Source organism: Passer domesticus, chromosome 10 (genome assembly GCF_036417665.1).
Source record: "Passer domesticus isolate bPasDom1 chromosome 10, bPasDom1.hap1, whole genome shotgun sequence".
NCBI lineage: Eukaryota > Metazoa > Chordata > Aves > Passeriformes > Passeridae > Passer > Passer domesticus.
The window spans coordinates 16673297-16686389 of NC_087483.1; the positions used below are offsets into that span (position 1 = coordinate 16673297).

At 41.0% G+C, this 13093-nt stretch overlaps 3 protein-coding genes across 13 annotated transcripts in view; 1 reads left to right on the plus strand and 2 right to left on the minus strand.

Moving 5' to 3' along the window:
* On the minus strand, positions 1-5542 carry PPIL3 (peptidylprolyl isomerase like 3). 7 transcript variants are annotated; one of them, XM_064434032.1, is made up of 7 exons: positions 5405-5542; positions 4004-4050; positions 2769-2843; positions 1907-2000; positions 1213-1280; positions 707-825; positions 1-396 (listed from the first exon to the last, which is right to left on the minus strand). In XM_064434032.1, the coding sequence occupies exons 2-7, from the start codon at positions 4004-4006 to the stop codon at positions 270-272; spliced, it is 486 nt and encodes a 161-aa protein (XP_064290102.1). In that variant the 5' UTR covers positions 4007-4050; positions 5405-5542; the 3' UTR covers positions 1-269. The 7 variants fall into 7 exon arrangements, with proteins under 7 accessions (XP_064290102.1, XP_064290100.1, XP_064290101.1 ...); XM_064434030.1 differs by lacking the exon at positions 5405-5542 and adding an exon at positions 4714-4805; XM_064434031.1 differs by lacking the exon at positions 5405-5542 and adding an exon at positions 4671-4778.
* On the plus strand, positions 4768-10876 carry NIF3L1 (NGG1 interacting factor 3 like 1). 4 transcript variants are annotated; one of them, XM_064434023.1, is made up of 7 exons: positions 4768-4885; positions 5136-5564; positions 6277-6439; positions 6904-7030; positions 7410-7548; positions 8832-8915; positions 9800-10876. In XM_064434023.1, the coding sequence occupies exons 2-7, from the start codon at positions 5144-5146 to the stop codon at positions 9982-9984; spliced, it is 1119 nt and encodes a 372-aa protein (XP_064290093.1). In that variant the 5' UTR covers positions 4768-4885; positions 5136-5143; the 3' UTR covers positions 9985-10876. The 4 variants fall into 4 exon arrangements, with proteins under 4 accessions (XP_064290093.1, XP_064290095.1, XP_064290094.1 ...); XM_064434025.1 differs by having other exon boundaries at positions 4884-5012; XM_064434027.1 differs by lacking the exon at positions 4768-4885 and adding an exon at positions 4908-4957.
* Positions 10311-13093, minus strand: part of ORC2 (origin recognition complex subunit 2) — an 18939-nt gene continuing 16156 nt past the window's right edge. The window contains exons 16-18 of one of the 2 annotated variants that reach the window (XR_010369091.1): positions 12312-12498; positions 10986-11059; positions 10311-10450 (exon numbers count right to left, since the gene is read on the minus strand). Coding sequence is in view for 1 of the 2 variants with exons in the window: in XM_064434021.1 (XP_064290091.1) it covers positions 12412-12498 (87 nt within the window). In the remaining variant the exon portion in view is untranslated. Of the gene's footprint in view, positions 10451-10985; positions 11060-11399; positions 12499-13093 lie in introns of those variants that run through there. The other variant, XM_064434021.1, reaches the window with a different exon arrangement.

Consider the following 13093-nt stretch of genomic DNA (forward strand, 5'->3'; position numbering starts at 1 on the left):
TTAGGAAAAAAAATAAAGTTTTATTTTACAAGTATAAAAAACAATGCTTAAAAATCAAAATCCTAGAAGATACTCTGGAAAACCTGGCTTCTGAAGCAGAAGACTTCTCTGTGACAACTCCCAAACAATGTTAAAGCTCCTGAAAATTCTGCATTCAATAAGCAAAGATATGATCCAGCTGAAGTAACCCTTTTTGATGGCTCTTTAAACCCTATAATCTGGGAATTATCTGACCAGTCTCTGAAAGAATGTGTTGTGGCATTCTGTGGCTACAGAGCAAAAGGGTTGGCATGAATTGTAATGTCTTTAATGCGAACATCATTAAGAGGTCGATAGGTTTTCTCATTCACAGGCAGCTTCTCCAGCTCATCCAGGGTCTCCAAGCCATCAATAACTCTGTAAGAAAAACGCAAGCGCTGGAAATTGCCTTCTAATAATGATTTAAACTTCACAGTTATCCCAAAACACTTTACAGTCAAGTATCACAAGGCAAGGACTTTGCAAGCATATGATTACAAAATAAGACAACCAAAACATGTTATGTTTTGACTTACACACAATATGTTATGTGGCAAATAACGTATTTTGAAAGGAAATATTAAGCATCCATGACAGACTCTGAGAAGAAGTTCAAGCATTTGCACATGCCCTGAAATACTCAGATCCCTCACACACTCTGACAGAGGCATGCAGTTGAGTCACTTACTTTCCAAACACCGTGTACTTCATGTCCAGGTGTGGCTGTTTGCCATAAGTGATGAAGAACTGTGATCCATTGGTGTTGGGACCATTGTTTGCCATGGAAACTACCCCACGGACACTGTGCTGAAAAAGGGAAAAACCTCAGCATGAATACACATCTGTGAAACCAGAACTAACCTGAGCAAAGTGCTCTATGACTTAGAGACTTCCTCAATACCATCATTAAGAACAAATCTTGGTTGCTAATATAGTCTATCACAATCACTAATTAGCTCCTCAGAATGGCTCTTACAGTGAAAAATTGCTTCTTTGCCTTCAGTGCATTAAAAATGCTGTCAGAAATTCTTTATACTTCTGTTTTCTGTGATGAAAATCCTCAAACCTTACTTGCCAAGCACAGAAATGCCTGTTCCTATTTTAATAACAAGCTATTGTTCTCTAACCAAGAGAAAATTATTGTAGAGAAAATTCAAATTAAAACATAAGTGCATATTGAGAACACAGAAATACCTTTAGATATTCACTGAATTCATCTTCAAACTTCTTGCCCCAGATGCTGTTACCTCCTTTCCCAGTGCCTGACAAAGAAGCACCAGAGTAGAAGTTACTGGATTTTCAGACTGAAAAATCCAGAAATTATGTTCTGTTACAGCATTTTACAACAAAGATCCTAGACAGCCTGCAATTAGTTTAAGGCAGGCTCTTGGCACTGCAAAGAGACATAACTCTATATAAGGAACCTATTAAGTAGCAGAACAAAACACTGACATATCCTCAAATTAAATTCAGTATGAGTATGAACAGACACAGCTGAATCAGCTTTTCTCCCAAAAGCTCACACTGTCTGGGACATCTTCTCCAAATGCTTTACACTCAGCCTTTCAGGCAGAAACCACACAAAGCACAGTAGCACCTGCTTCTAATTTAGTCAACAGAACCATCATATTTAGTGGAAACAGCTGGTAAAACTCAAGCTTGTAGAATGCATGATTACTTAAAACTGGGGTAACACCTGCACTTCTGTAAGCCCACCACAAAAAATAATCTCATTGTAAAAGCTCTTATCGATAATACAATAACTCTTATATTTTTTCTTTACTTACATTTTGGTTTTAATACCCATAATTCCTTTTTATTTCCTTACATTTTTTTTAATGTACATTTTTTTCCACAGAAAGACCGAAGAATTTACAGAAGAATTTACCTAATGGATCCCCTGTCTGAACCATGAAGCCCTTTATATTTCGGTGAAATACGCATCCATTGTAGTAGTTACTAGCACAAAGAGCCAGGAAATTCTACAAAAATCAAACAAACCATATTAACAAACAACTGAAAAATAGTATTATCTTACTAAAATGACAGCATTGGCAAGACCAATGCTTTTACCTCTGCTTAGCTTTGTGACCATGCGAATTCCACAGAGTAGTGCCACAGAGTAGTCATAAACAAATCATAGCTAATAAACTCCTTTGACAGTGTCACACACAAAGAATAAAAAAGCTTTCAGTGCAAGGCTGTCTGACTTGAGGAACAAACAAGAAGCCTAAGATATGCTCTCAAGTATCATGTCCATTCAACAATTTTATTTGGCATGCGTAATTTTGTAATCAATACCTTAATGCCTCAGCTTTTTCGTTAAAATAAATGAAATTTATTTCAATTTCAGTTTATTGCAAAAATTCAAAACTGGGTTCCCTGACAAACTGTGAGTGAGTCTCACTCTTTCAAACTAAAATCAAGTCTGTGAGGGTATGAATAAACCCATGGAAATTTGGGAATCCCACACTAGGTGCTGTATTTCCCCTGAAAAGCAAAGGACACTGTGGGAGATGCTGGAACTTCAAAACAAGCACCCCTTAACTAAACCTTATCAAATGAGAAACAGGCATGAAACTCCAGGCAGTATGACAGAGTGCACAAGTTCTAGGAGTGGAACAGACACTGCACCAGCTTAAAATGTTGATATTCCATTACGTGAAAAGGTGAAATTGCAAAAGCCACTTGACCTATTTCTACTGCTTTGTTTCACCACCAGGCAATCCTACTCCTGGTATGTGACTTACTTCACAAGTCTTTGGAGTACGCTCACAGAATAGTTCAATTTTAATATCTCCCACATCAGTATGCAGCGTGACAGCCTGAGCAAAATGCAGAAAACAATAATTAAATCAGCAATAAAATACTAATAGACACTGTTTTATTTCTCAGCCCCATCAAGAACATAAGCAAGTTTGCACTACATATAACCACTGTTTCAACATTTGGCCTTAACCAAAGCTACTGTCACAACCAATCCACATTTCCAGTAAAATCACCAGAAAGCACTCGGTTTCATTTAGTTTCAGGACAAATCAAGCTTGCCATGGTAATGCAGTAGCTGTTGCATGCTGTTACACTCCAGAAATACATTATTCATTTGCAAACAGGACCTACTCAGTCACTTGAAAGTAAAGGTGAAGAATCAAGATTGAATCTATTTTGGATGGTGCACACACCTACCTCACTGCTTTACACAACTAGAGGAGCAACTGATGCCTGCAGCCTTTTGATTGATAAGGCTAGTTCTGAATTCCAGCATATATAATGCCTTCACAGACAAGTAAATCTACAAATTAACTTACTTTTCTTAAGAATTTATAAGTTACCTTCGTAAAATTTAAAACCAGTTACCCAGTGACCTAAGCAAATTTATCTCTACAGGCCATATATATCACAGTGCTTCTATGGAAAGTGCTAAATGATGCAAAAACAATTACTGTGGAGATAACCCTACAGTAAAACTAATAAAAATCAGCATCATGTTGATACTGGCATACTGCTCCAAAAGTATACAAGTAAAGGAGACAGCTGTCCACAATGTTCATGAAGATGCTATAGAAGGTGTATAATTAGCTTAAGACATATATAGTCTTATCTCTATTTCTCGAATTGCTAAACTTTTAAAAGCCCGTGAGTGCAGAGGTTTACATATGCTGAAACAGAGGTATGTTCTTGCAACTAGACTAATGCTTCTGTGGAAAAAGAAACCAAACTAGGTGATCAAATACATGCCAAAGTAGCATTAAAATCTGAGATCTCTAAAGTGAAAGCATAATTAGGTTTTAGACTGATGTAAATCAACATGTTTTCCTTTTCACAGTATCTTTTTATAGGTTTGAAATGAAAACCCTGAACTTTTCATGACAAATTCCTTACAGCATCAGAGTAAAACATGCAATCCTTTGAGATGGAGAGCAGCTATTCGCTTTCCAAAAGATGACCATTTCAGAAACCATATAAAATGTCCTTTTATTCTTACCATGTCTCCTTATCAAAATCTGAGGTAGCCTTCTATACAGCAATTTCCTGTAAACATAACATAAGAAGTTTGGTTTTTTTCCTGCCAACCCACATTTGGTTTTGATTCTAAAATATTCGTTAGTTACATGCTTTTACACCACACAGTTCTACGTATGGTCCCATGCCAGTGACTGTGGCTAAATTTTGTATTTTAAGCAACTACACAGCATATAAAGAATGAAAAATTACTAGAACAGCACCACTTAGAGAACAGGGAAGAGGGAAAAACCCACTCTTTCCTAGGATGAAAATTTATGCTAAGCCATCAGTTTTTGCAAATATTATGGCAGGTGGCAGAACAGTAGATGGCAGAAATTCACAGGCCAGTACCTAACAGAAGTGTGATTTGGGAGCAAGTCATGACAGCTGTGAGTGCCTGCAACAGACAAGTACCTACACCCAATCAGACTTTGTAATACTTCCAAATGAAGTGTTTAGAATGCCGACAATAAAACCCGGCTGTGTAGAAGCCAAAAGATTTACGCGGTAATGGCTCCACCATACACCCGCCCTCGCCGGTGGAGCCCCGGCCCCGTGTCCCCACCTGCCCGCGGCTCCCCCTCACCCACGGCAGCCGGAGCTACCGCTCCCTCCCTGCCCCAGGTACCGCCACCGAAACACCGCACACAGAACAGGTGGGCTGCTCCACCGCCCGGAGAATGCCTTAACCTGCCGAGGCCGATGGAGACCCAGCCCCGCCGGTTGAGACCCCTCCTCTCCCGCGGGCCGCAGCTCGCTCCCGGCGCACCGGAGGGGCCGCCCCAGCCGCGCCGAGCGCGGCGGAAGCGGCGGGGCCGAGCGCAGGTCCCGCCCCGCAGCGTCGGCCCTGCTCCGGCGGGAGGTGAGCGCCGTGCCGGCCCGGCCGTGCCCGCGGCCGCCGAGGAGCGAACGCCTGTGGGGCCGGGCTCTGCGGGTCGGATGTGCCGCGGGACGGCGATGGAGCTTGAGCTCCGCGCGTTTGGTGCAGGGCAGCGTGGGGCGGGACCGCGGGAGCCCGGGGAGGGGAGAGCGCTCGGTACCGGGCGGTGCCCGGCGTGTGCTTGGGCGGTGCGTTCCCGAGGCTCACGGCGGCCTGTGTTTGCCCCGCACAGGTCCCCGCATGCCGCTGCTCCGCCCGCCTCTCCTCCGCGTCCGTGCCGTGCGCCGCCCGCCTGTACGCGCCCTCATGAACCTCCGGGAGCTCGTTTCTGCCCTGAATGACTTCGCATCCCCCGCTCTGGCTGAAAGCTGGGACAATGTGGGATTACTGGTGGAACCAAGTCCTCCCCACACTGTGAACACCCTTTTCCTCACTAACGACCTCACTGAGGAGGTGATGGAAGAGGCAGTGCAGAAGAAAGCAGACCTCGTTCTTTCTTACCACCCTCCTATATTCGCACCGCTCAAGCGAGTAACGTGGAAAACCTGGAAGGAACGGCTGGTGGTCCGAGCCTTGGAGAACAGAATCGGGATTTATTCTCCACATACGGCGTACGATGCCATACCTCATGGAGTTAATAACTGGCTAACAAAGGGACTCGGTGAGGTTCTATTAAGAACAAACAAAATTGTTAAAGATACATGCTATTTTAGGTGGGATCTTTCATCATTTGCCTTCCAGCTTTTACAGGTGTGATTTGAGGACTGGTTTTTTTTTTCCCTAATATTTTTTATGGTACTGTAACCTTAAATACATTTTAGGACATTTATCTTGGTGGTATATACCGGATAACAAACACAAGAGGATATTTTCACATGCATGACTCTACTATTGGATGTATCTGGAACTGGTGGAACGTATATATTGTCCACTGTGGTTGTAATGATACCACTGACTTGAAATCACCACCTTTAATTTATAAAGTACGAGATCTCAATGTTTGCAAAGTATTTAAATTATGTGAAATTATTTTAGATTTTTATCCTGTATTGTGGCTCACAGATTACAATAGCTGTGTATTTTCCAGCCTGTCATATAAACTAGGAACTCCTTTTTGGTTTTGTACAATCCTTAGGATAAAACCGATGGCATTAAGAATGGCAAATAATACATATTCATCAGCTTCTTTGGACTTAAAACAGACTGTGCCTAATGGAGACAGGAGAATGAAAAGCCCTCAGTTCTGGTCAGGAAAAAAGGATTTGAGTGCAAAATTTGCATCTTTGTGCCACATCTCTTAAAGACGTGTGCTAAAACAGTGTTAGGATACTTACCCTGCTTTATAAACCAGCGATCTTTTATTGTTTTCTCAGGCACCTGTACTTCTGTCCCACTACATCCATCAACTGCACCAAGCTCTCCAGCTGAGGGCACTCACCGGGTAGAATTCTGTGCAGATGCTGAGCATCTGGATGCAGTGCTGTCCAAAATCAAAGACATCCCAGAGATCTCTTGTCTCACTACTCTCCCAGTCAGGTATCTGCTCCACTCTCTAATGTTGTATTCTTCCTGTTGTTTGAAACAATAAGTTGCTGTAATTGTATTTTACTGTTCTAATGTACTTTGCATTGCTGCTGTATTTTCCAGCAACAGAACAAGAAACTTAAGGAATAATTGTCCCTTTCTGGGCAATCTATGTCATGCTGAATGGTAATAGCAACTCAAGTCTAGCATCACATAGATTAGGGGTGTTAAAGAAGTATTAACAGGAAATTTGATGAGGACAGTTGAGTTAAATTCCCATATTTGCTTCTTCCAAGACAAGTCTAGCCTTGAAATTTCAATGCTGCCTTTTTTTCCTTTCTCAGCAGTTGAACAGACACTGGGATAAAATAATAATTATAATGCCAAAATTAATCTTTATAATGCTGTAATATAATAATTACAATCCTGAAATTTTATCTAGCTTCTTAACAAGCACCAGGCCTGTCTTTCCTCAGGGTTGAAGGTGAGGAACAAACACGAGTCAGTCTGAACTGCTCTCAGAAAGCACTGCTGGAGGTGGTGGCATTATTGTCCCAGAACAGCCTTCTTTATCACAAGACTGAGATTCTCTTACTACAGAAGGTAACAAAATCACAAAATTACTTCCTGTGAATGTATTACTTGTGTGAGCTGAGTACCTTAAACACTGAAATGCAGTAGTCAGTGGCATCACAGCTTTCCCGTGCTACCTCAGTGCTCTGAAATACTGGCATACGGGAATTTGAAGCCAAAGCTTCAAAAGCTTCAGCTTCAAAGCAATGAAACTATCTATGTGGCCTGTACGAATTCTTAAATCAGTTCCAGTAGCTGGCGTAGTTCATATGTTACATTTAAGAACATCACATCTTTGTAAAGTTCAGTGTTGTTCCTGCAAGCCCAATATACTCATCCTGTTACTGTGTGGTCAACAATGCAAGCATCTGGAGTCAGCTTTCTCACAGTAATTTTAATTTTTTTTCAGCCTCTTCTTCCCCACACTGGGATGGGACGCCTGTGCACCCTGAGCGAGCCGGTCTCCTTGTCGGACACCATCGAGCGTATCAAAGGGCACCTGCAGCTCCCCCACGTCCGCGTGGCCGTGGGAGCGGGCAGGACACTTGGTAAACGGGCCCGCGAGCCAGGCTGCCTGCTAGGACTGCCACTGCAGCAGGAGTGTGTGCATGACAGTGGGAAACACTGCTGTCTTCACCAGCTTCACTGCCAAGAACTAGGAAGCGCTGTTAAGAAACAGCACCTTAGAATTTACAGTCATATGAAAAGAATCTCATCTGTATTTTAATGGGATTCTGTATTATGCTGGTTGATGTGGTGAAGAAGGACAGTACAAGCTGAATGAAAGATACCATTTTTTGTAATTTGTATAAAGACTAAATTTTTCCCTACCCAGGATATCAGGCACAAAGGTGTACTGTTTGATTGTATGATCCCTTTTGTGGTTGAATGTTAAAATTCAGAGCACTTTAAGAGTAAGAAAGACACTTTATGGTATCATTATGAACACAGAAGGAACGTGAACTAGCTCAAACAGTGTGGTCATTAGTAAGATGTGGGGTAAACATCCTCTTATCCCAGCTGCCTATCCTACAGTCCAAGGACCACAGCTGGTAGAATTTGTGAGAGTAAATTTGTTGAGAGCTCTTTGTAATTTAGGAGGTACAAATCTCATTAGACTGACAATTGCACTAAAAAATCCCCAAACTACTTCAAAGCCCTTTTTATGGTGTGGTCTGGCTCCACTTAAATCACCAGTGATTGCAAGGCATCATACTGTAAAACCTTAACAGATTTTGAAAACTCCCTGTGTTGTGTGTCCCCTCTCCTGAGTGATTGTAATATATATGAAAAATTAAAATTCATGTCACTGCTAATTCCAAGTTATTACATCTATGACAATCACAGCAAATGGACATTTTTATTGGCATGGAGCAGCTTTCAGCTTATATTAAGACTGGCCTTCTGAGAGCTGAAAGTTAGGAACCACTATATCTCAGAGGCCAAGTGCTGCCTTAGTGGCATCATTAGTTTGAAAACTAATGGTGGTTGAACAAAAGAATCCTGCAAAGAGTAGTGGCCTATTAAAGACTTCAGAAACCTAACTAATACATCACTAGGAGAAAGGTCACCAGCAGCCAGCCTCTGCTGGAGTTTTCTGCAAAGTGTCCTGCCTCTTGGAAAAAATCTACCTATCACAGAGGATTTTGCTGTATTGTCAGAGGTGTTATAGGCCCGTGACTCTTTCAAATTGACAGATGTGTCTCTTCCTCCAACTAATTTACATGGACTCTAAAATCAAGGTAGTACTTAACTGAAACAATTCCTAGCAATACACACGTGAGGGCTCATCAAAGGGGAAGAAGTTTAACTGTGGCATTGTATCCTGCAGAATCACCAGTGAAGAAAGTTGCTCTGTGTGCTGGTTCTGGGAGCAGTGTCCTGAAGGGAACAGAAGCTGACCTCTATCTCACAGGTAACAGACTGCTGTTTCATAATTTTTGTAAAAATAGCCATTAGAGAAAAAAAACAAACCCCAGCAAAAAATAAGAGGGCTGACTGGCTGTTGAAAGATTTGACCACAAAGAACTACCTGTTATTTATAACTGAGAAACAATTAGTTATTGGAATGACAAACTAACATTAAAGTAGAACTAATGTGGATCAATTGGCAGCGTGGCACAGTGAAAGATACTTGAATTAAAACATTGCTTTACAGCATTTATTTCAACAACAAAAATCAGTGCTGATGGCAGTGAGTTCCATCTTTCAGTGTGTTTCTCCTTTGGCAACATATATTTCCTCTATTCCTTACAGAATTCCCTAATGTAAAACATTATATAATGTAGTCTACAGAACCTTCCAAAGAAACTCCATAGTGTGTCTAGCCAAAGGGACACTTAGTCCATTATTCTCTCTTCCAGCACTGGGACAGCTATTCCCCATGGCTCAGTAATGTGAAGGCTGCCTTGCATTCTGTAGGAATTGCTGCCCCTTCTCCCATTATGCGTAGCCCTGCAGAGCTGACCTAGAACTGCTTTCCTCCATCCTCTTCCAGACCACTCTGAGCATTTTATTTTCTGCCCAAATGGGTAGAATTTACAACTACTCAAAGATGGCGAGGAATTTCTGTGGTTTGACTCAGCTGCATACAGGGCTATCAGCTGAGTCTTTCAAAGGACCCTGGAGCAGGAGTGTTCCACTTTCCTACTCAGCAAGTGGTGTTGCATTTCTGCTTATGGCCTATATTCCATTACATCACCACATCTTTTAGCTGAGATGCTCCATACATTGCAGAGACCTGGTTACCTGAACTGCACCATTTGTGATCTCCATGACACTTCTTTCTCAAAATGGCAGGAGAGATGTCCCACCATGACGTGCTGGATGCAGTTGCCAATGGGATAAGTGTTATTCTGTGTGAGCACAGTAACACCGAGCGAGGCTTCCTGTCAGAGCTGCGTGATGCACTCGCCATCCACCTACAGAACAAAGTCAACATCATTGTGTCTGAGAAAGACAGAGATCCTCTCCAGGTGGCATAGGGGGAAAAACTGGAGAGAGAGAGAAAATTCAGTCAATAGTGTTACCTTGCACAGACCTATCCAGTTGCGGAGCTAATGAAGGTGCTTTCAGTTGGTCCAGTACAGAATGCTTGTACTATATGGTCCCTCAAAGTCTGGGGTATATTTTGTCATGTCAGAAAAATAAATGTTTGTTTTGGAATACCAAAGGTTCATTTACTTGATTACTGGACTGTACTTGAAAAAATTTACTGTTACTGCTTAATGTTATTAGTTACAGTTGATGACCATGATACTCCAGGATTGATTTGGGTAAAATATATAAAACCTGACTTACCTCCAGATTTAAGCTTAGGCAGCAGTTCTACCCTACTACAGTTATGTCAAATCATGTCAGTGCAAGCCACTGATACTTTACCTAATAAATTTCAGAAATAGTAGTTAATGAATGGATGGAGATTAACAGTTGTACTAAGGCGCCACTCAGCTGCAAATAAACACAGAACACAAAGCAAGTTGTTGGTACTAGTATTCAATTACACAATCTACCACTAATGCAGCTTTAAGGATTTTCAAAAGAGGGATTCTCAATTCAAAAAAGCTTTGTAAGGTTGAAACTCAATTCCTTAAAGCTGTAAATTCATGTGCCTTTGTTATTTTCTTTTAAATAACAGTTTCTGTAACTGTGGCTTTTAATTACAGGATTACTAAAACTGAACAAGTAGTATTTTCACCACTGATAATGAGTTTAATTTTCCAAGCTAGTTTTTTTCTGTTGGGATTTTTTTTTAAGAAAAAATAAATCTCACAGTTGTATACCCTACCATCTCTGGATGGTAAATATATTTAATTAGAAATTTGTAAAGATGTTAGCTCTATCCTTTTAAGTTAATAAAAGCAGCTCATCAAGCAATGTCTCCATCTAATAATTGCATGTCTTGTTCCACTTAAATGTATTTAAGTGGAAAGAGATGATTGGTTTATCTGAAGCTACCAAGCTATAAAAAGGTCATCATTCTTACCAACACCATGAAGGCACCTCAATATGCTGAGAAGTGAGAAGGAATTTCTTCTATCCCAAGTAAAGGGAAAGGACCTGTATGAAGAAACAAGTTGACAGGGGGGCAGATAGATGCTCTAGGTTTCTAATACACAATCAGGCCATACATCTCTTGCTTCTGTCAGTGACGGGCAGATAAGGTACTATTGCTCCATGGGATGTTTTGGTTCTCTTTAGAAGCCATATACTGGTATTAAAAGGCAGGCAAATGATTCTTGATTTTGATGTAAGAAACAATGTAAAATATTTCTACTCAGTAATTTGAAATCTGCATGGATATTTGACATAATAATGAAAATGAGGCCTTTGCACAACAGCCACAAGGATCTCCATCTTCCTGTAACATAAAAAGATTGTGAAAGACAAGACAAACTAATGAAAATTAATAAAGTACTTTATTTGATTGATTTGAACTATTACAACAATGAGCTGTAACACAGCTACCAAATATTAAGCATAGAGAGTCCCTGAAGTCTGGCTGGCAGACTACAGATGATGGAACTATACAGATTCCTCCCACATAACTGAGAAAAAAAGAATTGAAGATGTCAAACTTCAGCAGTCTCCCAGCCTCTAAGAGCTGAAAAAAAAGGGAGAGCTTCTAAGTGGCATTTAAGGCCTCCTCCAGGATCAGTGGGCACTCCTGATGTAAAAAATATAAATATACAATCAAGCTTTAAAAAAATAAACAAAAAAGCTTCACAGCCTCCTCATATTCCTGGATTGCACCTTGGAAAGTAGCAGGCAATAACATGAGTCCATCATAATTTTGATTATCTAAATCTTATAAAAGGATATTGGTTTGGGACAAGTCCTTCAGTTTTATTGCCAGAATTTACTAAGTTACCTGCAGCATCCCAAACACACTCATATTCTCCTTTCCTCATGCAGTCAAGGCAGCTCTTGTAGCATTATAGATCTTGTCTTCATACACTGGAAGCTAGTTTTGTCTAATGGTAGAGGAGTACTGGATAGCACTCAGTTGAGAAAATTTGCACCACTAGTACAAACTAAAGCTCTTGACCATCTTGTGATTTGCACTTCCCAAGTAAATTGCTCCAATAAAACCTTCAAGTCTACTGAGGTAGAGAGCAGAAGGCACAATCTCACCAAGTTTGTTTTTCTGGCTGTGAGGTTGCATGCACAGATAGGAAGAAGGCATTGTCTGAGCTAAGAGACAAAGCAGACAAATCCAACTAGAGCGCAAGAGAGGCCTTGCTTACAGAAGTCATCATTCCAAACTACCTGAGGTAGTTGAATAATGAGCAAGATTCATTAGAATTATTACTTATCAGTGCAGCAGCTGTGAGGCTGGAGAAAGATCTGAGCAGAGGCCCCTCTCCAGCAGCCATTGAGAGCAGTTGCTGTAGACACTGAGGACACAGACGTTACACATCTTCATTCTCTTTCTCTAAGAAGTCGGTCAAGGTACTGTCATCGACAGGAATTAGTAAGTATTCCACACCATCAGCTCCCTGAGAACAGACATGCACAGACATTGTCAACACCAGTGTACAGTGCCAGGCAAGCCACTAGACAGCACTGCAATGCTAGCATTTATCTGCAGTCTAGATTAGAGCTAGACAGCATTCTGAACAATACATTACTGAAAACCTGGAATATGTCACTGGAGCAACACAGGAAATACACAAATACTGAGAAAAGTCACTAAATGAGAAATCTGCTGGTGGGTTATGCTTGTCTGACACTACAAAGCTCTCGACACTGTGTTCCTATGTCTTGTACTGCTATACTGCCTCATTATTATGACAAGTCTGCATTCCTTCCTTTTAGAAATACAGGTAATACTATTGGAAGCAGATTGGCAGGCTCCATAGTCTGCTACTTCTCACAGCCTTCAAAAAGAAGACGCAGGTTGCTGAATAACCAAAGCACACTGCATTTCTATAATCCTCTATCCATGTAAAGGGTGTTGACAAATTGGAGGCATGGAAATAGCTGCAATTACAGAATTTCAGCCCTTTTCCAGTTCCTACGTGCTTAAAACAATACAGCAAGTAAGCATCCTTGTTATTCAAAGTGGCTGAATAGAATTCTTCCCTGGACTCA

What these genes read in the sequence shown, in the direction of transcription:
- PPIL3 (XM_064434032.1), bottom strand. An exon ending in GTACTCCAAAGACTTGTGAA is followed by an intron (nt 2,001 to 2,768) that starts GTAAGTCACATA and finishes TGATTTTTGTAG; the next exon opens with AATTTCCTGGCTCTTTGTGC. An exon ending in AATTCAGTGAATATCTAAAG is followed by an intron (nt 826 to 1,212) that starts GTATTTCTGTGT and finishes TCCCTTTTTCAG; the next exon opens with CACAGTGTCCGTGGGGTAGT.
- NIF3L1 (XM_064434023.1), top strand. Translation starts at nt 5,144, where the DNA reads ATGCCGCTGCTCCGCCCGCCTCTCCTCCGCGTCCGTGCCGTGCGCCGC. An exon ending in CTGGCTAACAAAGGGACTCG is followed by an intron (nt 5,565 to 6,276) that starts GTGAGGTTCTAT and finishes TTGTTTTCTCAG; the next exon opens with GCACCTGTACTTCTGTCCCA. An exon ending in CTCACTACTCTCCCAGTCAG is followed by an intron (nt 6,440 to 6,903) that starts GTATCTGCTCCA and finishes GTCTTTCCTCAG; the next exon opens with GGTTGAAGGTGAGGAACAAA.